General features: G+C 39.0%; 1 protein-coding gene across 2 annotated transcripts; it reads right to left on the bottom strand.

Moving 5' to 3' along the window:
• Positions 1 to 92: 92 nt before the first annotated feature.
• MARF1 (meiosis regulator and mRNA stability factor 1) lies at positions 93 to 25700 on the bottom strand. 2 transcript variants are annotated; one of them, XM_071571085.1, is made up of 27 exons: positions 25616 to 25700; positions 24318 to 24522; positions 22596 to 22745; positions 20885 to 21059; positions 19303 to 19529; positions 18317 to 18434; positions 17452 to 17624; positions 16220 to 16654; positions 15542 to 15711; positions 15279 to 15440; positions 14413 to 14602; positions 13570 to 13748; positions 12581 to 12661; positions 12015 to 12251; positions 11147 to 11266; positions 10639 to 10814; positions 10173 to 10393; positions 9342 to 9484; positions 8073 to 8206; positions 7362 to 7564; positions 6636 to 6863; positions 5607 to 5837; positions 5297 to 5509; positions 4462 to 4522; positions 4224 to 4364; positions 3057 to 3227; positions 93 to 2542 (listed from the first exon to the last, which is right to left on the bottom strand). In XM_071571085.1, the coding sequence occupies exons 2-27, from the start codon at positions 24459 to 24461 to the stop codon at positions 2310 to 2312; spliced, it is 4716 nt and encodes a 1571-aa protein (XP_071427186.1). In that variant the 5' UTR covers positions 24462 to 24522; positions 25616 to 25700; the 3' UTR covers positions 93 to 2309. The 2 variants fall into 2 exon arrangements, with proteins under 2 accessions (XP_071427186.1, XP_071427185.1); XM_071571084.1 differs by having other exon boundaries at positions 22074 to 22745.
• Between the last annotated feature and the right edge of the window lie 317 nt (positions 25701 to 26017).

Genomic DNA, 26017 nt, shown 5'->3' on the forward strand with positions numbered 1-26017 from the left:
ACACCTTCAGTTATCACGTAAGAATCCAGTCCTAATGGTTTGAGTTTAAATGTGAGACTTTTTTTTTCCAGGTCTTCAGACAAGGACAAGAGTTATGCTTGCTTGAAAATTTTATTGACACAACTGTTTGGTCCCAACACACAAAACAGCACTTGAGCCACAAAAGAAAGTGTCCAAACAAAGTAGACAGCTAAGAAAAGAATTTGCTTCTCTCTCCCTTTCCAAGAAAAAAGATAGTGCATGAATTGAGGGCTTCAGTGACATTTTTTCTTTTAAACAAACATGACTCTGAAGTAGTACATTTATTTGCTAAATTAAAGAATTTCATGGTTGTAATGCTTTTCAATCTAAGTCACATCATTCATTTAACCCTTTGGATAAAAAAATATATTGCAATTCAATTAGCTATTTTGTTACACTATGAACACAACTTCTCAAAAGTATTACTCTATTACTTTCAAACAGCTATTTCAGCAGAATCACACACAAATCCAGATAAGATATGCTGACCTCTGTATGTGGCATAACCACCAAACTTATTTTGGCAAATACCATAATTTCCTCTGAAGCAAAAACCTGCTTTTCTTTAGTACTCCAGATGACTTGTAGCTGCATCTCATGAAAATATGATTCCCAGCTGGTCTTTTCTCCCATGTGTGCTCTTCTCAAATAAAGAACTAGACTGATCACTGTTAACTTTATCAAACTTCAGGTGAAAGCAGATTTTCTTACATTTAACTTATTAAAAGCATTCCAAGAAAGCTTACTTCTAAATTCCTTTTTCTATAGCAGAATGTCTGTAGAGGTTTACTAGGGACTCAAAATACTGTGCCATAATGCCCAGAAAAACTTCAAGTGTTTCTATGCACTTACAATGGCTCCAAGTTTGCTAATGGTAATACTTCCCTAAATATAAAAGAGTTTATAACAAAATCTGACTAGTAAAATTCTGTCTATAGCCATTATTCAGTGGCATTTCTTGCTGCTGGCAGAGAAATTAGAGCCTGTGTTCCATCTCTTGCACATTACAATAGAATCCATTTAAAAATCTTTCACTGGCCAGTGGAAAGCCTCTAGTATAGGTTCTTTCAATACTACAAGCAATTTATTTGCTGTCTGGCAAATACAACCCATTGTAAATGCCATGGTTACCCAGAATGGGTATAAAGTCTCACACATTGGACAATTCTGCCAACTAGAGTTAAGGTCTTCCACTGACTGAACTTCCCTTCCAAAGCTGGCCCTTTCAAAAGCCAACACAAGATACCACAATTCAGAAACAGCTTCCAACACTAGGAGTAAGTTTTAGAATAAAAACAGACACAGCTAAAAGACAGCAAAGAATGAGCTTCCCATTTACTGAGCATGCTTAAAAATAGAAAACAAGGTTAAGCAGAACAACCTTAGCATTTCCACATGTAGCTAGAACTTTCCTTACAGGTGGAAATAGCATCAGGACCTTCCATCACAAACCACTTTAATAAGACCCGCTCCATTATCTCTAATTTATGCATTAAATGCATATTTCAGAAATATCAGAATCTTCCTAAACTTCATTTCTAGACACAGTGAAAATGTGTGTGTCTGTATCTTAAACTCACGATCCAGAGACAGTCTTTTCCTTAACCAAACCCATGCCAGACTGAAACTAAATGTAAGAGGGAAGCTTAAAGCATCAGTGTCTTAGAAAGCTCCTAAATGGAACTGAAAGCTACAGAAAAAACACATTTAAAACAAGTTTTACCCAAGATCCACAAAACCTTCTACAGACATTTTTAGGCAAGGATTTCCAATGCATTTACAAGTCATCTGAAAGGTCAGAGAACAAGTTTCTTCTCTGGAGGACAATCAATTCCTTTCACTCTTGTCATTTCAGGTCAGTGAGTTAAAATTTCTCAACAGGCTTTTGAAAGACAAATCATGCATTTCATTAATACTGTCTGAAACAATACCAGTAAGCAACAGCTTATAGAATACAATATGCTACATTTATGATTACATCACCAACGAGGCTTAAAGAAAATAAAATCTGTTCCTTTTTTAATTTTTTTGCTTTTACTGAACACATTTATGAAAAACTGTAAAATTTAAGAATAATTTAACAAATGCCAGATTTTTTTTCAAAGTAATAGAAAAAAATCTGCCCTGCTAACAGTTGTGTTCAGTGTAAAAGGAACAAAATCTTCACAGAATACATTAAATACAAATTAATTCTTTTAGGCCTCTCATTAAAATATATCTGGGCTAGCAAACAGCTTTACTTTGTGCAGAGTCCATAGGTATTTGTCTTTCACACTAAAAAGAACAAGTTAAAGCTTGGTTACAGGTGCAAGTGAGAAGTTGGCTGCCAATTTCACCTTGTTTTTGTGTTGCTTTTTGGCTGGGCTGTCCGTTGCTTCCTTGTTTCCTTGGGTTTCAGAGGAATGACAGGGAGGCACTGAAGCAATCTCTGTGGTGTCAGGTACCACAGAACCAGAGATCAATTTTTCTTGAGCTGCAGTAACAATTCTTTGTTTTTCTTCTTCTGTTAAAATCATTATCTCTGAAATAAATAAGACAACTCAAGTTACTGAAGCCCTGTTCTTCAAAAATAAACAACATTTATTTGCTATGAGGCAATAAAATACTTAAAAAGAACTTATCAGCCTGATTTGAAGCCACCAAATGTGCCATACTTTGCAGCTAATGTGATGTTTGCTTCTGGCTCTGTCTGCATCACATACTATTTAGAAGGTTTAACTTAATTCTCATACACTAAGTCTCTCAATGCTCAGAAAAGCACCATGAAATGATGTGGTGAAAAGGTTGCTACATGTTGGCCAAATACAGTTTTAGAGGTGGGTAAGTTCCCTGTAAAAAACAGTAGGGCACTCCTAGTCAGTACTGGAGTTTCTGATGGAAGCCACCTGTGCTCCAACACATCCCACTGTGTGATACACACACATGTGTTTATTTGAATGGAATTTCACACAGTCAGCCATTTGCTGGATGCTTTATTTTCCAAACTGTCAAGTTATTTTTCATAAGTAACACAACCTAGGCAGGTAAACTCCTACCAGAGAGAGGAGCAGGGCGTTCCTCAAACTGAATGAGGTCTGCAGACTCCAGGACCACGGGGTCAGGTCTCAGCTGTGGGGATGGCAGGCAGGAAGGGACTGGCTCACACAACAGGTCGATGGGAGATGTATTGGTGAGGCAAAGGAGCTCTTGCTCTGTTTGATTAGAAACTACAAAAACAAAGGAACATCTTTCCAAGTGTCTGTAAGATGTGAAGGTATCAGTGTTTCAGAGCTGGTAAAGTCTTCAGCTGCAATTCTGAGGATCTGAGAGCTATTAGGTATTTGAAATATTTATACAAAGCTAATTTAATGAATTATAATTAACCTTAGATTCATTTGCTGCATCAAGAGCATCTAACTAAATACAATTCAGCAGGCAAAGCACTGGTATGCTAAACTATTGCCTGTCTAAGTAAACATATCCCTAGAGCAAAACATGGTATTTGCCAAACTTATGTGATAAAAGAAAAGCAGAGGAAACAAGTCCTACGAAACAGTCTTGAACAGAGAAGAATCAGTTACCAGACAATCCCCTGCAAACACACCAATATCTTATCAACTATTTATGTACTATCGAACACACACACATGTGAAAATTAAGTTGGAAGTTTCAAAATGAAGTGATTTGTCCTTACTAAAAGGGACAAGCCTAGAGTTCTCAAATAATTTAGGAACCATTTCACAAGTTCTCCAGCTGGCAGGTAGCAAAAGAATTAGAGACCACAGCACAATATGAAGGAGGTCACCATTTCCCAGTTATTTTTACTTGGAGACAGATTTATGCCAACTGCCATGGTTATTTGCAAATAAATAACACAAAGTCAACATAACCATGATAAGAGAGCACTATATTCTCATCAGAATACACTGCTAGCAGAAGTTGCTACTAACCATCCTCTCTCATTATCTTAATGCCTGTAGACTTTAATTTCCATCGCAATCCATGGCAAGCAGTCCCCTTGCAGCTAGAGACATGTATACACTGACAGCTGGGGCAGATGCCTAGCTATATACTCAGAGAAGTTCAACTAACTTTCAAGCCATAATGCACATTTCCAGAAGTTCAGATTTACCAGCTCACACACCCTTGCCCATGCTGCTTCAATTACTGTGCTTATTTCCTTTAAGATAATAAAATTCTTATACAAATCAGTTTTGCATTACCATTGCTAGGTCTTTCTAGACTTAGTTCCAGTGATGAAGTGGTTCCAGGGGTATCCATAGTATGTCCATTATCCTCAGTAAGTTGATTTACATGCTCATCCACATGATCAGCAGGGGGAAAACTAGGTGAGCTAAAACGAGCTACAAAAAGGTATGTTAATTTGGTTAGTTTACTCAAGTTGCTTTTTAAAAGAAATAAAAGCAAACTAAGATACTGCTAAAAATTGACATGGCTTACTTTTCATATCATTCTTCAGGACCACGATTCTCTTATGGCCATGTCCTTTAATCCAGACCACCTGTTGAGAGAAAAGGAGAATTGAACACCAGCACATGTTAAGCTCAAAGCCCAAAGCAGTTTGTTCACTGCCTTTCATCCAGCTTTGCACAGACATTATTTCTAAAGCAAACTAAATTCCATTGCTAACTTGCACTACATTACCCATGTAAAAGCTTTATCTCAAAATAAGTGATACTGAAAGACAAACCACAGAGCCAGAAAGTGTAGTAACTATGTATTAACCAAACTAAAAGTTTACATGTGGAGTTGCAAAATTTTATTTTCTCACTCTCCACTTAAAGGACTTACTTGAAGGGAAGCTTGTAGCCATGAACTGGGTCCCAACATTATCTGACAGCACTTAGGACACATGGATGACAAAGATATGCCACAGCAAAATTGCACTATGTGGCACTTCTGACAAAGTCCGACAATTCCTCACTCCTAATCCCAGTAATGTACTCTGATCAAAATCAGGTTTCAGGACTGTACAATTTATTCACTCAAGACAGAAAATCATTTCTCTCACTTGATAAAGATGCCAGGGATGTTTATGGCCTTACTAGGAACAGTTCTTAAGCAAAATTTGAACCAAAACATGTAGTGGTTTATTTTTTTTATTATACAATCCAGATTTCTCAGAAATTTGTATTTTTAGTAACTGGTATAAGCTTCCTTGGAGAAAGTAATTATTCCAGTAATTCACTCCAATTAACAGAAACTGTAGTTGTGTAACTACTTACAATTCACGTAGATCTCTCAATATGGTTGTGCAAAACTAAATTCTTCATACCTGTGGAATTGCTCCCAAGAGCTCTTCCAAATTATTGCATCCATATGCTTTAGGCTGCAGCACTTCTCCAGTGTATTGGCTATATGCTCCTGGGAACTCATGAAGAAAAATTTGCTGATAATGGTAAGTGTGAAGTAAGGACCTTACATTCTTTGCAAACATATACAGATTTGTAAGCTTGACATATTCTTCTGCTGCACCATTGGTAAAAACCTGTTAGAAAAGAAAAAAAGAGAAAGAATAAGAGCACACCCCCTGCAGTCACAGTGCCTTTTGCACTGAGACATCAGAAAGGCAAGAGCTTACACACCTCAACCAAGTAAGGCAGACTCTTCAGGAGTTCAGTTAAGGTTATAAATCCATATTCACACGGATTAAGTGAAGTACTGTGGACTTTTTCATAATGTTGCTTGAGCTGTTCTACAGAGGGAAAGGACGTTCCATCCCAGGACATCAGCAGGACCAGCAGTTGGGCAGTCAGAGTCCGCAGAGATTTCCTGTTTATCAGCTGAATTTGCTTGCCAGACTCTGTGTCAACCACCTGGATAAATGAATTGGGAATGAAGTTAGGGACAGGGAAAAGATTGATTTATAAATAGGATGTGTAGCTGAGGTTTGTTTGACCACAGCTGTATCTGATATTGCATACCAGCATCTGATATTCCCTTAGCCAAAAAGCAGACAGAATCAAGCTTATTACATGGAAAGATTTATATGGAAATATTTACTTTAAAGACACAAAATCTGTATAGCTGTGTGGCATTTTCTGTCCACGTGACTTTACCCTTTGTTCCAAGCCAGCTGGACCTGACTGAGATCCAGCCTGAACACCAGCTACTAAGTTAACACAACTGGAGCAACTAAACCAATGTGCCCACATCCACGTAATTGTAACCTCTCTTCTCCACTGACATATAAGACTATCTATTTATTTACATTCAGAGTCAGTCTCAAACCATAGCTCAAAAAACCCCCCAAAGTTAAAGCATTAGGAGACTGACAACTACCACAGCTATCAGAAAGTTGTTTTTTCACAGTTAGAAGTCAGGCAGAGTGGGAAAAAACAACTTGTACTGTTAAAGAAGGTACGATTAACACAGTCTTTTACTTATTATCTGCTAAATAAACAGGACTATTCCCAGAGAAAGCTGAAAGGCTGCAGAAGAACAAAGAGAACATCATAAGGAAACAAACAACATTTAAAATCCTTTTGGAATTTCCTCCTCCTGACAAAGCTGGCAGAAATAACATTTCATTACACATATTGAGACATACAACTCAAGACAGAAAATTCCTTAACACAACCTCACATACAAAAATGCCAAAGGTAAGAGTTCACCTTCACAACATGGCAGAGCTTCTGCATTAGGGCTGGCACTGAGCTGACGTCATAGTCCTGCAGGCGCAGGCTGTAGCCGAAGGTCCTGCTGTACTCGGGCAGTAACTCTGTCAGCAACAGGCAGTTGTCCTTCTGCAACCGCAGCAGCTTCACCAACTGCGCAGCAACTGCCTTCACTTGCTCCACCTCCGTGAGGGTCAGGATTTTGTCCTCCCCACATTCCAGTACCTACAAAACAGAAACAACACTGTTGAGGTGATTGAGCCAGCCTGGATGGATAAAGCGTGGTCTGCAGCTAAACTGAGTGCTGGCAGGCAACCCTTTGCTATCCAGGAGGGCTCAGCCAACTCAAAAGTTGTTTATGTAGAGCAAGGAACACTATGTGACTTGGAAATACTAGAAAATTAGCAGTGAAATAGTTAACTATTTTAAAATAAGTTGAACCCAACTGTAATGAATCTGAGTTCTAATTCTGACATGCTGAATTTTGTGAGGTAACCCAATTTAGGAAATTTGAATTTGTTAACAGATAGCCTCCTGAATGTGTTCAAAAGCTTGGACCATTTTATCAGAATAGTTATCATGAAAGATCTTAAATACGGCTCTCTAAACATTACAGATGCACAGTTTATAACTCATACCAAAGTTTATGAGAAATACAACCTTTGCTGAAACAGTGTAATCCCAGAGAAAAGTTTCAATATAGCTTAAGATTCTAGAACTTACAAGTAAGACATCTGGTATGGCTTCAAAGAGTTCAAGTAGTTTTGTAAAACCATAATAAGCAAGTTTGCACTGACGACCAAAGTGGTGGTGGTAACAAGGAATGAATTTATTGAAGGGCATCCGAAAATGGGGTTGGTGGCGCAGCAAGTCCACTACCTCCTTCGAAAACTGTTTGGTTCTTTCAATTTCTTCTTGTGTACGTTCTGAAATTTAAAAAACAAAGCTAGAGCTACATCACAACACTTAAAAAATGCACAGAATATAATAAAAAATATGGTGGCTGATTTTAGCCTAATCACATATCCTGCCAAGTCACTATGTTCTTCCACTACTGAAGACCTTTACTAAACTCACATGTTGAAAATACATCAAACTCATGTAATCAGCACTTTAGGAGGTTTTAAGTAACTAATTCTGTTAGTATATTTTTCTGTATAGAAACCTATTCTCTAATCCACAGAAAGCTTAACTACAGGCAGAAGGAATAACATTATTTTGTGTGTTTTGCCACCTGTTTTTCTGTCTGTTCCATGTTAAGTGTTCAAAGAAAGAAAAATTCTTGAGTTGCTAGAAGTTAGCAACTTAGTTATAAAGGTAGAAATACAATTATAAAAAAAATCCAAGTCACTCCTATACACTTGAGTTACTAGTTTTAAAACAGTCAAAGAGCAATCTATTTAGAAATAATACAAGAGATGTACATGGACATACCTTTTTTGGGAATACAAATGACCATTTCATTGTCTTGCTGCGACAAACAGATGGTTGTATCCGGAATTTCTGATATGATATCAGCCAGTTCACACACTCCATACTCAGTAATATTCCAGTCCTTAGAGAAGCACCTGAAAGTTTTAGAAAATTGTGTGTAATACAAGGATTAAGGTGTGCTGTGTGGCAATAACACGAACCAGTGGAAAAAAAGGGAAACCTAGAAATCCCTTCTACTTAGAAAAATAAGACACAGTGACTGTTCACATCACAGTAGAACAAAGAACTGTATATATCAACCACTGGATTCCTCACACTAGTTGTACTAAGTGACAATGTAAAGTAACAGTTTTTAATCTCAATCTCAAATTTCACGTACTTTAGGAAAAAAGTAACTGTGGTGTGTACAGCTCCATGTGGCTACATATTTAATAGTCTGTATTTACTTAATAGTTACAGATTTACACTCTTAAATGAGCAGAAGTCAAGAGAAGGCAGAGATCACATCCTGGACAACACCATATTAGACTTCCCAATACAATGTAATATATTGAAGTGTATTTTACTCTTCGCACCTCCCTGACCAAAGTATCTTAGAAGCAAGAACACTTCACATCTGCTCTTATTCAACAAATGGCTGGTGATGACTCTACATTCAGTAGATTTAGAAGCAACCAGTAATGTATTTTTGCCAAGTGTGGAAAGAGAAGTGCACTCCCAAAAAGGCACTGTTGGCACATGATGCACAACAGAATACATGCAAAAGTAGACCACAGGTTAAAAAAAACAAAAACAAACCAACAAAAAAAATTAACAAACAAAACTCCTATTTTTTACCACTCTAGAACAGAATGTTCCAGACAGGTGTTAATTTTCATTTTTGCCATTGCTAGTTTTTCCTCTAAAGAAAGTCTAACATTAAGTTTTCACTTCGTGGTTCAAGTTAATGTGCCACAAACCTACTTGCTTAAATCCAACCTTGCAGCCATGGCTTCAAAGAACCAATGAAACACAATAACCCATTTCCAACACTCACAAAATTAAATGAACCTACTATTAAAGAAAGCAGTAGAGTATGCCAGAGAGCTTTTAATATTTGTTTTCATTAGGAGTTTCAACTTCCACATCACCATGAAGAGGCAATATAGTTGTCACAGCTTTGCACAGTGATTTCAAATGCTGACTCTTCTCACACTGGCTATGGTATCGAAGCTACCATTGGTAGCCATGTCCTGCACAGTTGTCCTTGTTTCATTAAGGGTAACTTACCAGTGATAGGCCTGCAAGAATTCCCTCACAATAACTCGTTTACTGGCCTGGGATTTGAGAAGCTTCAGCAAGTCTTGAGTAAAGCGCTTCACTTGAGCTCTGTGCGTTAGAGTTAACAAGCGCTGGGAACCCATGCCAAGGATCTGAAAGAAAATTTCATTTGGTCACTCACCTCTAGCATCCTCAACAAAAGGTATTTAAAAGCCAGTTCTATTACAGGTAGGTGAGAAATAAAGACTACAGTAGAGACAGTGTTTGGAATGGCAGCCTCATGAAGCCACACATTCTCTGCACTGACATGTGTCATCAAGAAATTCAATGCTTCATCCGTAAGTGCTATTGCAACTTTCTGCACATTTGTATTGGTTATTTAAGAGTTCTACAGCCAACTGGTGTTCAAAATTGTAAGCTAATGTGACCATAGTGGTTTCGTAACATAAGATCATGTGACCTATTTCACAGAGAAATCCTTCACAGCACAAACTACACCTCTCAGCCCAACTCACAAGCACTTGGCACTTGCTGTGTTCTTATGATACATAGCACAACTAAAAGTTTTACCCAAGCACAATCCACTTCAAACTTTATTCTAAGAGCCTTAAATGAAGAGTTAATTTCCCCAGAAGCTGTTTTGAAAGGGCAGGCACAATAGAAACAACACAGAAACAGCATCTCCAAAAAGAATACAATTACCCATGGAGGTTCAGTTAACCATCTCTCTCAAGGTGGGGTAGGTAATTGTACAGCACCTACTTTACAATAGCAGCCAGTAATTCAGATAGCTGCAGACACAATTGCCCAGTTCCAAAGGAACAGAGCCATATCACTCACTTGCAGTACATGAGGCACTGCCTCCAGCAGATCTATTAATCTGGAATACCCATAGTCAGTCACTCGGCACTGCTTTGCAAAGTGGTGGTGGTACATTGGGATGAATTTGCTGACAGGGATGACGCAGGACGGTTGGCTTTGGAGGAGATCTATCACTTCTCTACTGAACTGAATGAGTTGTGGATTGCCCACAGGGCTCTTGGGACGTAGAAGCCAAGGATCTACAAATGGAAAAGTCATATTACTGAACCTTTCACTAGTATTCTTCCACTAAATACTGCACTTTATTTATGGATAGAAGCTACAGCATAAGAAAAAATAACTATGATCACTCAAACTAGAAGTTTCTCCTTATAAAAAGTTTAACAGTTATATAACATGTTTATTTCATTAGCAGACTTTATTAGCTTCATTCTTTAGCATAAAAAAATTAGTTCAGAGAAAAGATTTAAACAGAAATACTTACCTGCAGTAGGAGGTGGTGGCTTGTTATGGATCCATTTAATAACTTTAATGCCATTTTGGGCAGTGGCAATGTTAACTCCAGGAACACAGGTAATCAGATGTTCTAAAGGAACACCACCCTGGCCTTCTGGCACTATTTCAAGATCACTGAATTCAGACATGTAACAATCAGGAAAACTTTGGAAGAAAAAGAAAGGCTTCTATTATACACTAAAATACCATTGTAACAATTCTCCTAATAATATCATTATTTTCAGACACTCCATGAGCAAGAAGCTTCAACAGCCAACACATTACACAAATTTTTGTAAAATACACGTTTCAAGAAAGCATGCTGTTTCTGCTCAACACGAATTTTGAAAGCAATAATTTCATAATGCACTCATTTGCTATAGAGAATACCACCTTACATAAGAATTGAAGTTTTTATACAACAGGTAATTCCCATAAGGCTTTAAATCTTTTATCTATCAGACCTTACATTAACAATATAAATTAAAATATTTTACCTCAGTAAAGGCACAGTACCCTCATGTGTCTGTAGCAGACTATGAACTTGAGGAGCAAATGTCTTCAGAGACAAAATCACAAAAGGAACACTATAAGAATCTGGATCAAACTCATGCTCACTGCAAAAATAAGAGGTTCAAATTTATATGCTTATTCTACACAGAGCTTTAGCATAATATGTCTGTTCTCACATGTACACCCCCATTATACTACATGCATATAACATACTGCTACTGGCTGACAATAGCACTATACACAGGCACAAACAACTTTCATCTTTTTTTCCACAAAAATGAATACAGATACAGCAAGTTTCCAGAAGTAACATCTGGATTACAACATTTCTACTACTATTAGATTAAAACTTCCAAATTAAGTTTTAGCAGCACATACCAGGCAGTTAACAGTGAACATCTCTTAACTGCTCTAGTAGCACAACCTGGCTCTTGCTGAATGAAATAAAAAACTAAATACATGGCTTCAGGAAACCTTCAACCCAGTATGAATCACTTACTAAACACAGCTGGAGGACAGAATCAGTTGCAGCTACAATTATGTAATAAAACTCATGTTAAAAGGAATCTCTAGTATGTATTGCCTCCCTACATCACCAGAGGAACACAGTGTACCTTCCAGCTTCTGCTCAACAGGTGTGCTGGAACAGTCATCCTACCTGGACACACTAACCCACGAAAAATGCCTAAAAAAATTCACTGTGCCAACTATTTTCTAACTTGTTCCTGTATGCATATAAAGTGTCCAGAGCACACTATGAGAACATATACACCTCAACTTTATTATACCTACACAGGACAAATGCTGTTCAAATGTTTTGTAAGATTTTATAGTATTTTATGCAGAGCTTACATAAAGTCTTTATTCAGGCAATGCTGCTTACAAACAGGCTCGTGATATTCCAACTCTTCAAATATGATAGGGCTACAGTTTGCTGATGACCCATCGTGTGACTGGGAAGATCCCAGTGGGCTCTGCCGGGCCTGGCTGCTGGGCAGGAGGCACACCAGCCTCCCACTGCCCTGGTCCCGGACTGCCACAGTGTCTGTCAGCTTGTACAAGTCTGATACAATTAACTTCCGACCAAACCTAAAAGAAAGATGGAAAGAAAAGCATGTTACAAACAGTTAAGCCAAGGCTGTAATCTGCATATCTTGATTAATAAACCAGAATCTGGTAGAAATTATTGTATGCAAAATATTAAGGTAACTAACCTATTCTTACCAAAGTAGAAAAATTAAGCAAAGTACTGGAAGTAGAACCCTCTAAGAAAGGCCAGTCATTGCCTCTGGATACAAAATATGCTGCAATATCAAACCACAACAACCCATAACTCCCCTTTCAGTTGTCACAGTAAACAATCTCATAAGATCAGACTATTTTTAGAAGTTCTTGGTTGTTTTCCCTCTAGTACTTACCTTTTTTCATAAATTTCTGTGAATTTGAACACAGGCAAACAACAAGCAGGTGCATCCTGCAGAATGGATGCTGCTTCTGAGCTATAAAAGAAGTTTTGCAACATTAGCACAAAATTAATCTGTTGTGATTGTTAATCTTCAACCCAGATTAGTGAGATATTTACAAATAAAATAAAACAAATTGCCTTCCCTTACATTCCAGCACTACAAAAGTTGTTATTTAAGATCAGGCAGTGCAAGTTGTAACATTTCCCCTAACACATCATGTCATGTTTCTGAAGGAGCTGCATCCTTCTTTCATAGGTGATGGTAAGATGGTAAGATTTGAGCCTCTATAAAATTCAACACCAAAGCTGCAGCATTAGAAGTTACCAGACTGGCCATTAAGTTACAAACTTTGAACATTAAATCAACTTGTAACTTATATAATGGCAAGTAGTACACAATTGTAGACCACTCTACACTCCAAGCATCAGTTTTATTCTGTGAATAAACAATGAGAACTTTTTTCCTACTGATTTCTTTCACTATGAAGAAAATAAATGCTTGTATTCTCACTAGCATCAGCACTCTAGTTGTATCATCTTCCATCTAAAAAACACATCAAGGAAACACCAACAGTGCACCCATCCTCAAAAAGAGGCAATTACATGCACTTTCATGAAGGAAAGAAAAAATTAAGATGCCAAGCGCAACCTTAACTCAGCTGCACAAATTAAGTTTGAGATATATCAGTATTATGAAAGAATACTAGTGAAGCTATTAAACTCTATTAATCAGAGATCCAGCCTCTTTGGATGCAACTCAGAATATAAGCAGTATAAAAATGCTAAACTTAAAACTAATCTAGTTGTATTGAACACATTGATCAGGTCATATGACAGATTTGACTTTACTTCCCTATCATCCCTTTAATAAGTATTTTAAATCACCTCTCAGCTACTAAATACATGCTAGGACAATTAAGAAGATACCAAAGTGCTTATTACCTAAGTAGAGACAGTGATTTACTACCAGCTCCCGTTGCTAATGAGACCTGGATCCTCTTACTACCAATCTTGTATCTGTGAAGATTGTTGACAGCACTGATTGCTTCTTGAAGGTTTTCCATCTGAACTAGAGCCTTCAGCTGGTAGTCTGTGTGTGGGCTGAGCTCAACCCTTTTTACCTAAGGAAGGAAACACCCAATATGTTTATAACAAAATATTAACCCCAGACAAGCCACACCAGAGCAGCATTGTCTTGCTTTGCCCAAGAGCCAAATACAATGTAGACAAGAGCCAAGTGCAGGGAATCTGGACATGAACAACAGCATCATCTTCCCACATAGAAGATTATGCCAGAAGAGTATCATCCACAGATCAGATAGAAATAGGACTGCTGCAGAAGTGACCTTACCCTCCATAGCTGCTTTTTACCAATTCACATTCCCCTTACTTTTGATCACTTCTTTTTCAAAACAGAAATTCAGTTTTTACTGTAATTCTTAAGCTGGCATTTGAAATTCAGCCTTACAGTTTAAAAAGGTCATCCTGTTAAAGCCCAAGTCTCTTCTCTGCATAACTAATGAGCCACTTAGTAAGAAGTTAAAATACAAAACTCTAGAATATGAGTCCTATGAAGATGATAAATTAAAAACTTAGTGCGCAAGTGATGATCTGGTTGTCTTAAAGGAAAAAACCACAATACTTTGTTTGAATAAAGTTTAAAAAAGTCCTGCTCAGGTAAGTTTTCATTGCTGCTCACCTGAAGCTAGACCATAAATATGCTCCTAAATACATTAATTGAAAGTACTTCGAAAACAGACTTAATAAAGGAATTTGAGCCTTTACCTTGCCATATCTTGAGAAAATTTCTTGCAAATTTTGCTGCAACTCTTTTCTGGACAATCTGTAATCTATGTTGCTGATTTGAATGTCTGCACCATTGGCGAAAGGATCGGGGTTGTCTGCACCACTGGTATGATTTACTACGTTAAATGTGAGTGGAGATGATCTGTTTGAAAGGTTTGGAGACATACTCCTGTGTAAATAAAAACATTTATGAGCTAAAGCAGCTATTGCATAATTCTTATATATACATCTCAAAGTCAGTCAGAAAATAGGCACAGATCAAGTGCACAAATACAGCACTTTGAATGCATTTTCTAGTACATATCTATGCAACCAAAACAAATTCCACTCAAGCAGAACATCGTAAGTATTTTCTATGAGAAGAAAGCAAATAGTTCATACTGCATTTCAAAGTCACCCAATTTAATAATATATTTGGCACCAAGTATTCTACTATCCTACAAACACATTAAAAAGGCAAACTCATTTATATGATTCTTATAACTGGCAAACACCAGACAGACAAGTTTATGAGAATATAATTGTCTGGAAAGATCTCTACTAGCACTGAAAGAAAGAGGAGTAAGATGTCTGTAACACCTCTCAGGATTTTTCAGAAGTTTTAAAGTCAACGTTTGCATGAAACAATTATCACACCAGGAGTTTCTGAAGAGTTCTCTCCACCTTATCTTTATCCCCAACCTCTCCTAGCTGCTATACAGCACCACCATGGATTCCTTTTGTCTCCAAATAGATCAGTGTAATAAGAAATGTGATTAACATACACAACTCCACATGCAGCTGTCAAAAATCAACGTACATATTGAGAAGTCTCACCTCAGCTCCCAAATAACACAGACACTTACCGAGATGACCAGCAGCTCTGAGACATGAGTAAAGGACTGAGCTGTCTTGAGGCTGTCAACTTACTGAAAGCAGAGGGATAGCTGACTTGAAATACAGTTTCATCTTTATCTTTCTTATCCACAGGGGAATTGGTAATGCTTCTGGAGGCAGAATTCTCTTTTCTGTTTACAAATACATGTAAGAAAAAGAAAACACATTATGTTGCAGAATTTACTTTAAAAAAATAAAACTAACATTGACTTTCTTCTATTTTTAAACATACTTCTGACTACTTTTAGAAGATGATTCTCCTGCTCCCATTTTTTTTGTTGCCGGAGACACAGAAATTGCTGCATCAGAGTTACTCTGAGGAGAGGGAATTTCTTCTCTCAGATGTTCTTGCTGGTTTTCCGTATTTCTGCTGATGTTCTTTGATTCAATACGGCACAGCTCCTACATGAAAGAGATAAAAGGACAGCATAAAAGCACCAGACATGCCTTGCCAAAAGCCTTCCTTCTGATGGAACCCTAGAGACTGACAAATAGCATTTTCATTGGCATTTCATAACAAGGAAGTTTTTACTTTCTGTGACTGTCAATTAGTTGAAGTGTTTGGTTACACTGTAGATCTAACCTACTTTTCCTTAAAACCTGCAAAATGGATCACTCTAGATGTAAAGATTCATTACCAGAGCAAAGGTCAAAACTGGCTAGGATTCATGACTCTTAAGTAGCACCAGCAGTTCCAGATAGAGAAGAAAGGGGCAGGAAAAGGGAACACAACCACCCTCAAATTCATTGTCTGCTTTCCAAGCATATGAATACAGCTCTCGTTCAGCAACGTCACTATACATTACAATTATTTGTTTAATAGGACTGACAAGATAAAGATAAAACTGTAACAGAAGCAATCCTGAGAACACAGGGAAAAACAAGAGTACTGGACAAGGCAGAACAATACCTGTAAACTTTTAACATTTGTGGGTTTGACAACAGATCCATGAATCTGGAATCCTCTCCCAGCAGAGCCTTTGGTACCAGAAGACTGATCACTTGAGTCTTTGTTGAGGACGCACAGCTTCGTGTTCTTGTTAATTTTTTTGGGAGACTTGACCTTCTCGGTTCCCACAAAGCTAGAGCTTTTTGTTTCATTGAGTTCTTTGGTTTTGGGAGTAAAAGACACGACGATCCTGTTCCCAAAAACATCTTCATTCTCCATTCTCTTGCGAGCGCGCTCAGCACTCTCCTGGTTTAAGAAGCGGAGAATGGCACTGCTGCCAGAAATGCTCAGCACCTTCCCTCCACAGTTGTCTGACAAACGCCTCAGCCTATTACTGACACTTTTGCTGTCTCTGTTTGTTGGCAGATTATAGACATATAACAGCGTATGGCAGGCCTGTTTGAAGGGAAGGAGAGTTTAATTTCACTATGTCAAAATATCCTCTCATTCAAAACCAGTAGTTTTACATTGGTTCTGGTGACACTGCCACCCACCCACCACTCCCATCCCATCCTCAAGTCATTCCTTTTGCAGCACTTGATTTGTTTGGAAAACTCTCATACCTGGTTAGAACCTCAAACTTCCATCTCCAATATAATTTAAAATTAGAAGAGACTATGGAGAACCTGATCAATGGACCACTAGCTGACCAATTCTCCAGATGAGAAAGCATCATTGTTAACCATCCAATCATCTACACATTCTGCACAGGCACATGAACATATAGTTCAGGAAGCGATTTCAAAGAAAGTAAAATCCATGAGTGATGTACAAAGACAACACAACAAATCCAGAGGGAATCACTCAGGAGGACAAAAACCCAACAAAAAGAGATATAGTCAATAGTGCTTTCTTAAGTTTTGAGTATGTCTTAATGCACAACTTTCTGCAAGTGAAAGATTAGCATGTAAAGTACCTCATCTGGTGAAATACTTATTGATAAGAACATGACCTTGCTATTTTACTTTTTAGTCAATTACTTTTGCACTCAGTTATTTCATTCTTTCAGTCTTAAAGAGGCAAACGGTCACATGGTAGTAAGTGAAATATGAAACAATAATCAAATACACAGCAGACATGATGCCTCACCACAACACTTAAGTAATTTCAGCCTGCTCTTCTCTTAAATCAGAAGAAAAAAATGGAATTTGACAGTTGGAAACATGTGTTGCATCAAGAATTAAAAACTTTACCGGCACTTTCAGTGGTAACCTTGGTGGCAAGTCTGAAATAAACTCTTCAAAACAAATAAGCTCATGAGCATGATGTAAGAGTGCTTCTGAAGCTTGGGTTTTATGAATCAAAATTATTCGGAAACCATGTCGATGTCTCAGGTCGCTCAGTTCCAAAGCAAAGTTGACATCCGCTGGAGAATAAAATAAAATACACAAGGAAACACTTGAAAAAGCTAAAAAGATCAGATTAAAGAACAAAACTACAACTTGTCAATTGAGATTTGCAGTTATTGAGAATTTCCAAAGAAAAAGCATTGACAGCAACAAGGCTTTTCCACAGACAATTTAAATCAGCAGTTTGTGTTCAGTCTCAAGACAAGGGCTTCCTTCAAACAGCAGCCTGTATAGTAGCAATTCATCAGCAGCCCTTCGACTGGTACTGGATATTTCTACAGCAAACATTCGTTAAGCTTTAGGGAGAAACCCAAGGCAATACAGCAATTCAACAGCTGAGTGGCTGCATATTCAACTGTATAATAAGCTGCTATGAGAATTAAAAGCAAATACATTTTGCTCAGACCATAAACACAAGTCCAGGAGTTGTACTTTATCAGATTCCTGCTGGAGCTAACTTTGTACAGTATGTACATACACACCTACTGACAGTGAACAAGACATCAGATAACTGACTGAACTAAGCCAAGTTCTCATTTTACTGTCCCTGCTTTTCCCTTGCTGTCACTGACATTAAGAATTCTTCAGTATGTCAGTTAAAGCTGGTCCTACACACCAACCCTGGATAGCAAAACAGTGTCCCATGCAAAAGTACCACTGAAGACAGGAAGGGAATTCTGCACTGGAGGCGTGTACCACAAACACTTACTCGACACAAGAACCACAGTGGCAGGTGCAGTGTGTGTATCAGCAAACCTCCTTAGACTCTGCCTGAGTTTGTCATCAGCAGCATTCTTGGCTGTAGCATTGATGTGTGCAACAGTCACCTGTGGAAACACACAAATACGCTCTAAAGAAAAGCTTCAGTGTGAACTGTACTTGTTTAAATTTATTTTTTTTAATTGAACTACAAGCTTTCACATGCATCTTTATTTAGATAAATTAATGCACACATGCATGAAATGGAACACATATGGATCTCAAACTACTCTAATGAGCAATAAACTTCAATACTAGTTGTTCAGCAGTGTCTTCAGGATGACTTCTGCTGTTCTGTGGAAAAGATCACAACTTACACACCCTAAAAACATTCCAAAAAACTTCAGATGAAAGAGAGGGTTGGCAAATATAACAAGTAGTTGCTATTGATTCATTTTACCTCACATAAGCAGATAAACTGCCAAGCTGTTATCATGTCTACAATTTAGGGGGTGGAAATTTCTGACATAGCAGTACAAAAAAATTTAACCCCACCACCCTCTCAAGAAACAGAAGGTATCAATGGAAAAATAAGCAGTGTTAAAGGTGCCCCCATGAACACCACAAGTGTCATTACAAGTGTGTACTTGCCAATCAGCACAGTGTTCAATAACAAAGCAAAAAAGTTCACAGAATCTTATTTAGGTTAATCATTCAGTCACAGATTTGAAGGACAACACAAACTCCACCACATTTTACTGAATGAGATAAAAATTCTCTTGTGAACACTAAAACAATCTACAGATAATGGAATGCAATTTCAGTTTTACAAAATACTCCCACCAGGAAAAATTCAGCATTAAAGCCTCCACCCACAAACTAAAGACAAGCTCATCCACTAAACCCAGAGAAGCAAACAAAGCTTTAAAGAATGTGAACCACTGTTGGCACACTCAAAGTACACAAATTCTCACCAAGCAAGTGCTGTTTTGATACCTGGCAGTTGTTTAGCTCCTGAATAACTTCTTTATTTTCTTTACTAATGTCACACACACAGATGAATTCTGCCTCTCTGTGACCTTTAAAAAACTTCTCACGAATCCTCTGCACAACTGCTATAGCAGAACGGCCAGTGGGGACTGAACAGTTTTCAATATCCCAGAAGACTCCAATGGGGGGCAAGTTTTCCAGAACTTGGCCTGTTATTGCAACTTCCGGAGACCCTGTACAGGTTTAAGAACACATCTCATTTTTATCTCCAAATACCAAGGATGTTAAACTTAGCATACTGTAAACTTTGCACGTGGGCAGCTTTATGAATAACATGCCCAGGAACACGAGCTCAGTTTTATTTTCTTAAGGAATCCAACAAACCAGTCTTTAAACAGAAAATTAGTCACTGTCAAATTAAGACAGAGATGCAAGACAACTTCAGCTTTACTTTTAAGTGCTGAAACTAGCAAGAAAAGTATTGTGAACAATTATCAAATGCTGAGGTGGTACCTGCTACAAAAAGCTGTCTGAGGGTGTGGAACACTCAATGCATTGGGTGCTGTATCAGTAATGGAAGTGAAATATGGAAGCTGACCACATTTACTTTGTGCGTTAAATAACGAATCCAAACAAAACTGGATGAGATTACCAGTATAATAATGGTGATTACAGAAAATGAAGGCAGTACAGAACAAACACAAAGGTATCCTACAGGGCAGGAGAGTGAGGTTAAGAGTATTTGCTATTGCAGGCTGTTTCTGGTGTTTCAGCACTCTGAAAATCTACTTAATTTTGAATTAGCATGAACTAAAAACGAGGAATGACACAGAATCCTCACAGGTCAAGAGCAAGCTACAAATTAAAGTTAACTGAGAACTGAAAAAGGCACACCACAAAAATGTCATATTTGTTTGGGTATATGTTGACTAGTTACTCGTTGAGATTCACTAGAATTGCATTTTGTAAAGACACTTAATTGGGATGTCACACCTTGAAACAGATGTAGTCTTCAAGTAACAGTAAAACTATCCAATTTTTCATCTGTGCCTTTTTTTAAAGTTTACAGCTTTCCTATTAGATGTGATTTTGTAATTAAAGCAGTACTAACATTGTAGACAGAACATGTAATTACTTTACACAGTATTTTCCTCTTAAGAACACTGAAAAAGCTATATTGTAATAGTGAGAAAAAAAATATTGTTACACCTTTACTACATATGAAATAGACCTTAATCTGAGAACATGATTTTCAAAGAATGGCTGAAATAATTTCTCTATAAACCATTAGAACAAAACAGCTTCTGAGTCCTCAGAATTTTTTTCTAGTTCTTAAAACAGTAAAAAAATGAGCAGTAAAGAACTCAAAACTCTATGAAAACAATACAGTAAGTTCACTAACTAGTCAAAACATTTAGATCCAAGCAATGAATTTTCAAAACAGAGACAAGATTTTTTTTTTACTGTTTAGTCTATGACTTTACAGAAGTTTTCAGACAACAATGCAACTTAAGGGAACTCTTGCTCTGCAACAGTATTTCAAAGGGGGACATTCACTAAACAGAAGTTTCAAACAAGTGTGGTTTACCATATTTCTGTGGTGATTTGCCAAGGCTGCTTGCCAGCAACAAACTCTTCTCATTTCCTGCTCCTTTGGTTACACAGCCATTACAGATTGGGATAGGAACAGGTGCAGTCTGTGCACTTGGGGGAGGAATATTTGGCCACATTTTAGCAGCATCAACTAGGCTGTTTCTGGTTGGCTGTTGGGAAAATTTTTCAAAATACATGTTCATTTAGTATACAATATTAACACATTCTATTCCATGCTAGAAACACTCAGTTTCAGTTCTGCAACAAAAGCACTTTCAGATGTACTCTACAAAGCTAATTAACAACAGTATCACTGCATAAAGGAAGCTTCTATCCCAGAATCTTTCCCAGCATATTTAGCTCTAGATTTCCAAATGCTAGGAAAGATTCTATTAAACTCAACATATCAAGAGGTGCTACTTTTAAGTAGTAATAATATGTATTCTAAAAAAACATGCCACAAGACCTCACATGTGAAACCTGCACAATTAAGAGTACAAGGTTGAAATGCCCTTCTCCCCCTCCAAAAGTGATGATAATTCCATATATACTGGATTCACCATACTGAAATGACATTTCATCTTATATTGGAAACTCAGGCTTGGAAGTTTAAGTAACAAATCTTGCAAAACTGAGTGTATTATTTCCCTTGGAATTCCCAGTAACATTCAAATACAGTTCTAATGAGTTCTGAATTGGACCAAATTGGTACTGAAGTATAAATTACACATTTGGGAAGAATTAAACCAAACCAAAACTAGAACATCCTTGGAGCATAAGATGAATCACCTGACTTACAAATGGCTCCTTACTGATCAGCTGTCCAAGGGTACATGTTAGCTGTTGTTAGCCTTTAGTCAGAGTCCCTACTATGGAACAGTGTAATTGGAGCTGTAAAGAAGAGACAGTGACTGTCTTCCAAATCTAGTTAAAATTCCACTTGACTACATTATAGACCTCTTGTAAGCTGAGCATTGTGATGGCTCCTTGGTGTTCCTATTGCATAGAATGTCACCTCAGAAGAGATCAGCTTCACAAAGGGTACCTGGTACACCTGGACTGTGCCTTACCAGCCAGGTGGGTGCAAGCTGCACCCATGGAAGCTGGTGTTTTGCTGACATAACACAATTTCAACACTAACCATATTCTCTGCTTCCCAAATGAGAAATGTGAGGTGTACAAACCTTGCTCAAGCAGTCACTGCAGTAGTGAGAGCCCTTTAGACAAACGGGAGGTGCCACGTTTAGGTGCAGAGGGTTGGCGCACACGTGGGGCGTGAGCTCCGACTGGGCAAGGTGCTCGTCCAGGTGGCCTGGAGTGCCACTGGTGAACTCGGGGCAGGGGAAATAGCCAGGAGATGAGCAGCTCTGAAGGGCTGGGAACTGATGCAGTTTGTGCATGTTACCATGACAGGGCTGGAAATGGAGTTTCCCACAACAGGCCACATGTTGGCAGGAAGACACACTGTTTTCTATGCACATGCCCGAGAACTCACTGGGAATTCCTGCCAAGCTGCTTCGAGCCGGAGGGTTCTTCAGTGAAGATGCAGACTGGTAAGCAAATCCTGACCCCACTTGACAAGTTATCGTCCCAGTGCTTTTTGAGTCTAAAATTGTGCCAGGGTGAATCAAGTTACCACCACCACCACCACCACAATGCATTTGTGGAGTGCAGGAAGAGTCAGAGCCATGAGCACAGCAGCTTACTTTGGGGCCAGGTGAAAGCTGTAGTTGCTGTTGCTGGAGAGGATGAACATCAGGAAGTGGCACAGCTGGAAAGAGTTGAGAGCCAGCATTATGAGGAGATGAAGCATCCTTCAATTCTACAGTAGCTTTCTTGTTCTCCATGTAATCTTTCTGGAAAAGGAAAGTTCAGTTACATTCAGACACATAAACAAAGCAACAGTTTCATAGGATAAACAAGTGTATTTTTAGACTGTTACAATTTTGATAATAAAAAAACTTTTGATGATAAAAAAGCTGTTATCTTTATGACTACTGTTACCTCACTGACTGAGCATGTAAAATAGTAAAAGAAATATGCCAGTTATGTGTGCCAGCCTTAGGTATATTGGCATCAGGGCATTTTGGCAACAAATTCCAAAAGCCATAAATACAACCCAAATAGCAGTGTGTCTACAAAGCAGAATCTGAAAAGCAGAAAACTGTTCACTAAAGCTGAGAGATTCTTATCTCTTGTAAAAATAAACATGGATGTGATGTAAAAAAGCTCCACAGCTTGCAGGTACATAAGTGATATTTTAATTTGAATAAAGACTTTAAAATTGTATTAAAGTTTTAGAAGTAATGCATTAAAACATTAAGACTCTCAAAATTAGAAATTACATCAAACAGGTAATGCAACAGAGGGCAAAGAAGACTAAAGTTTCACAACAACTATCTATGTGGTTTTGGCCTTCTCTGATTTAAGATATCAAGATGTACAGACATATAGACAAAAACAGGTGTGGATTTTTGTTTAAATGTCAGCAGTGAGAACTAAGCAAGGTTGGAAGAAGCACAGAGCAGTCAAGCTCAGCAGAGGGAACCTGCACAGAACACACTGCTACAGAGCCTTTGAACAACTTCTATTTTCCAAATTGAATTTAATGCATCTCCTACTACATATTAATGAATAATTGATCACCCAACTTCACAACCTTTCCTCTCTACTTGATGCCACATCTCAAACTCTGCCAAAGATCTGTCTGGAACTGATTTACATATTAAATTCCATATTTTATGGTAGCTGCCTTCCTAACCCCTGACAGATGAAAACAGCAACATGCTTATCCATTTCCCCCATGTCTTGTACTTAAAATCAGACTGAATATGAATGAATGTTACTTAATAGCTGGAGCTCACTTGAACAAGTACCTACTTGTGTTGTGCTATTCCTTCTATTCCTTAACATTTTGCATCTTAAATGTATCAAAACACATACACAACAGGCAAGGAATACTTAAAAAGCAAACATGGAAAAATTAAGACATTTATGAAAAACAAACAATATCCACAATTGCTGTAAGTACTATATAATAATAATTCAGAAAACCAAATTTTCCTCCAAGCTAAACAGATAAAGAACTGAAGTGTGAAGCCCACCTACCTCCCTACTCTGCTCTTCAGCAGTAACTCTGTAGAGCTTTCAAGCAGCTGCTTACACACCTTTTAAGCAGTCAGTTGTATTATCCCAAACAGTTGTGGAGAGTAAAGCCCAGCAAGCAAAGCAACTTGCCTGTTTTCCCCACACTGAAGGGAGTGCTACAAACACAGCTGAAGGCCTTAAATCCCCAGGTAGATTTTGCACCTGCCATGGTGCTCTCTCCTCTTCCTCCCCTTCCACCTTTGGTCAGTGTCCCCACTGCAGCCACTCGCCCCCCTTTCCACTGGGAGACCAACTGTGCTTTTAGGGAAGTCGGGAATTACCTTTTTTGCACCACAAGGCAAAGCCTTCTCAGCAGCAGAAAAGCAATTAGAAAGTTTCCAGAGCCATGGTTTAGCCTCATTCTCTTGCTGAAGCCATCCCAACGATCTACTGCAGACATTCTCTGTCCTGTTTCCTTCCATCATACTGCCAAACAAAAAGGTTCAACATCCTTTCATCACCCCTTCCTTTCATTCTTTCCACCTGCTAAAGAGAAAAAAAAAGTATGCTTTAAACAACTTCTTAGGTAGGGCAGAGAACAACCAAGGTGGTCTCAAGAATTCCACTAGTGCTTGATTACTGAACTTGCATTACTTATCTTAAATTTAATTATGTACTATTCCCATTTAATACAGGAATGCTCCTCCTGACCTGCAGCACAGGAGAGGAGAGCCAGTCTGAGGGAAACATCCCTTAAGTCCAGGGCACCAGCTGGAGTCCCACAATTGCACAGTCCTCAAACAGTGCCCTGAAACTTTCAGTGCACTCTCCCCGGAACAGAAGCCAGCAGGCAGGAACAGCCCAAGAGTAAACACAAAACAGGTACAATTGAACTCAGCTAAAAGAATTAAACTGCATATTCACTGTTTTTTCCACTGGCTAATGAAACTATATATACTGTATTAGGCACACAGCAGTTACCATTTAAAGAGAGCATCAAATTATTCAAATGTACAAATCCTCCAGCTGCCCCACAACACGTGAATTTGGCTTTGCAGAACCACAAAGCAACCTAAGGCCCAGTCACACAGTACCAGAACTGTGATAAGCAATAAAGGCTCTTACCCTCCAGCTACACCGCACCGATTAGATCACACCCCTTCACCTTCTCTTGCATTTAGTGATAAACACAATAACCACGGAACACAGTCCATAGCATTACATCGCTTTTAACCTCAAGAGACGTTTCACCTTTTTTTTAAAGCAGAAATACTCACTCACATGAACCCCAGGTGTCAAAAAATTATATATACACATATATGGAAGTCTAAAATACCAAGTTCACCAAACTCCACAACTCTGGAGTACGTCCCTTTCCCAGGAGCCTGACAGCACCGAGGAAATTAAAGCGGTAAGCCAAAGGGATACAAGTTACGTTAACCGCACGTGCCCGCGCTTTGCCCTCCGCGCCCCGGGGCGCCCCAAGCTCAGCCCCGTCCGGTTCCACACCGGGGGCCGGGCCGGGCCGCGAGGGGCACGGGTCCCGCCCGTCCCCGCCAGACCCTCCGCTCCTACAGCAGCCACGGGCTGCGGGGGCCCGCCTCAGCGCCGCTGTGCCCCCCGTCCCGTCCCGGCTCACCCGCCCCGCGCCCGCCGCCGCCGCGGCCCCGCCGGCCCTTTGTTGTCCTCCCTCCTCCGCCTCCTCCCGCTCCGCTCCTTCTGCCGTCAAGCACCGCCGCACGCCGCAAACCGCGCTGCCGCAAAGGCAGCTGTCGCAACGCCCCGCGCCCGCCTTTAAAGCGGCGGCCGCGAATGGCGCGGTGGGAGCGAGAGGGGAAACTCCCCGGGATAGGCCGGGCAGGGCCGGACCGCGACAGCAGGGACTGTAAACACCGACAGGAGCCCTCGGAGCGGCGACTGGGCCCTGCCCGGGGGGTCCAGCAGTGAGACTAGAGGAACGGGCAGGAACTGATGCTCAGGAGGTTTCACCTGGACATGAGGGAAAACCTCTTCGTTGTGAGCACTGGAACGGAGACCAGAG

Source organism: Pithys albifrons, chromosome 16 (genome assembly GCF_047495875.1).
Source record: "Pithys albifrons albifrons isolate INPA30051 chromosome 16, PitAlb_v1, whole genome shotgun sequence".
Lineage (NCBI taxonomy): Eukaryota > Metazoa > Chordata > Aves > Passeriformes > Thamnophilidae > Pithys > Pithys albifrons.

Coding starts and splice junctions, on each gene's coding strand:
- MARF1 (XM_071571084.1), bottom strand. CDS start 24,461: ATGATGGAAGGAAACAGGACAGAGAATGTCTGCAGTAGATCGTTGGGA. Junction 10,394..10,638: donor GCCACCACCTCCTACTGCAG/GTAAGTATTTCT, acceptor TTCCATTTGTAG/ATCCTTGGCTTCTACGTCCC. Junction 2,543..3,056: donor ACGCCCTGCTCCTCTCTCTG/GTAGGAGTTTAC, acceptor TATTTATTTCAG/AGATAATGATTTTAACAGAA.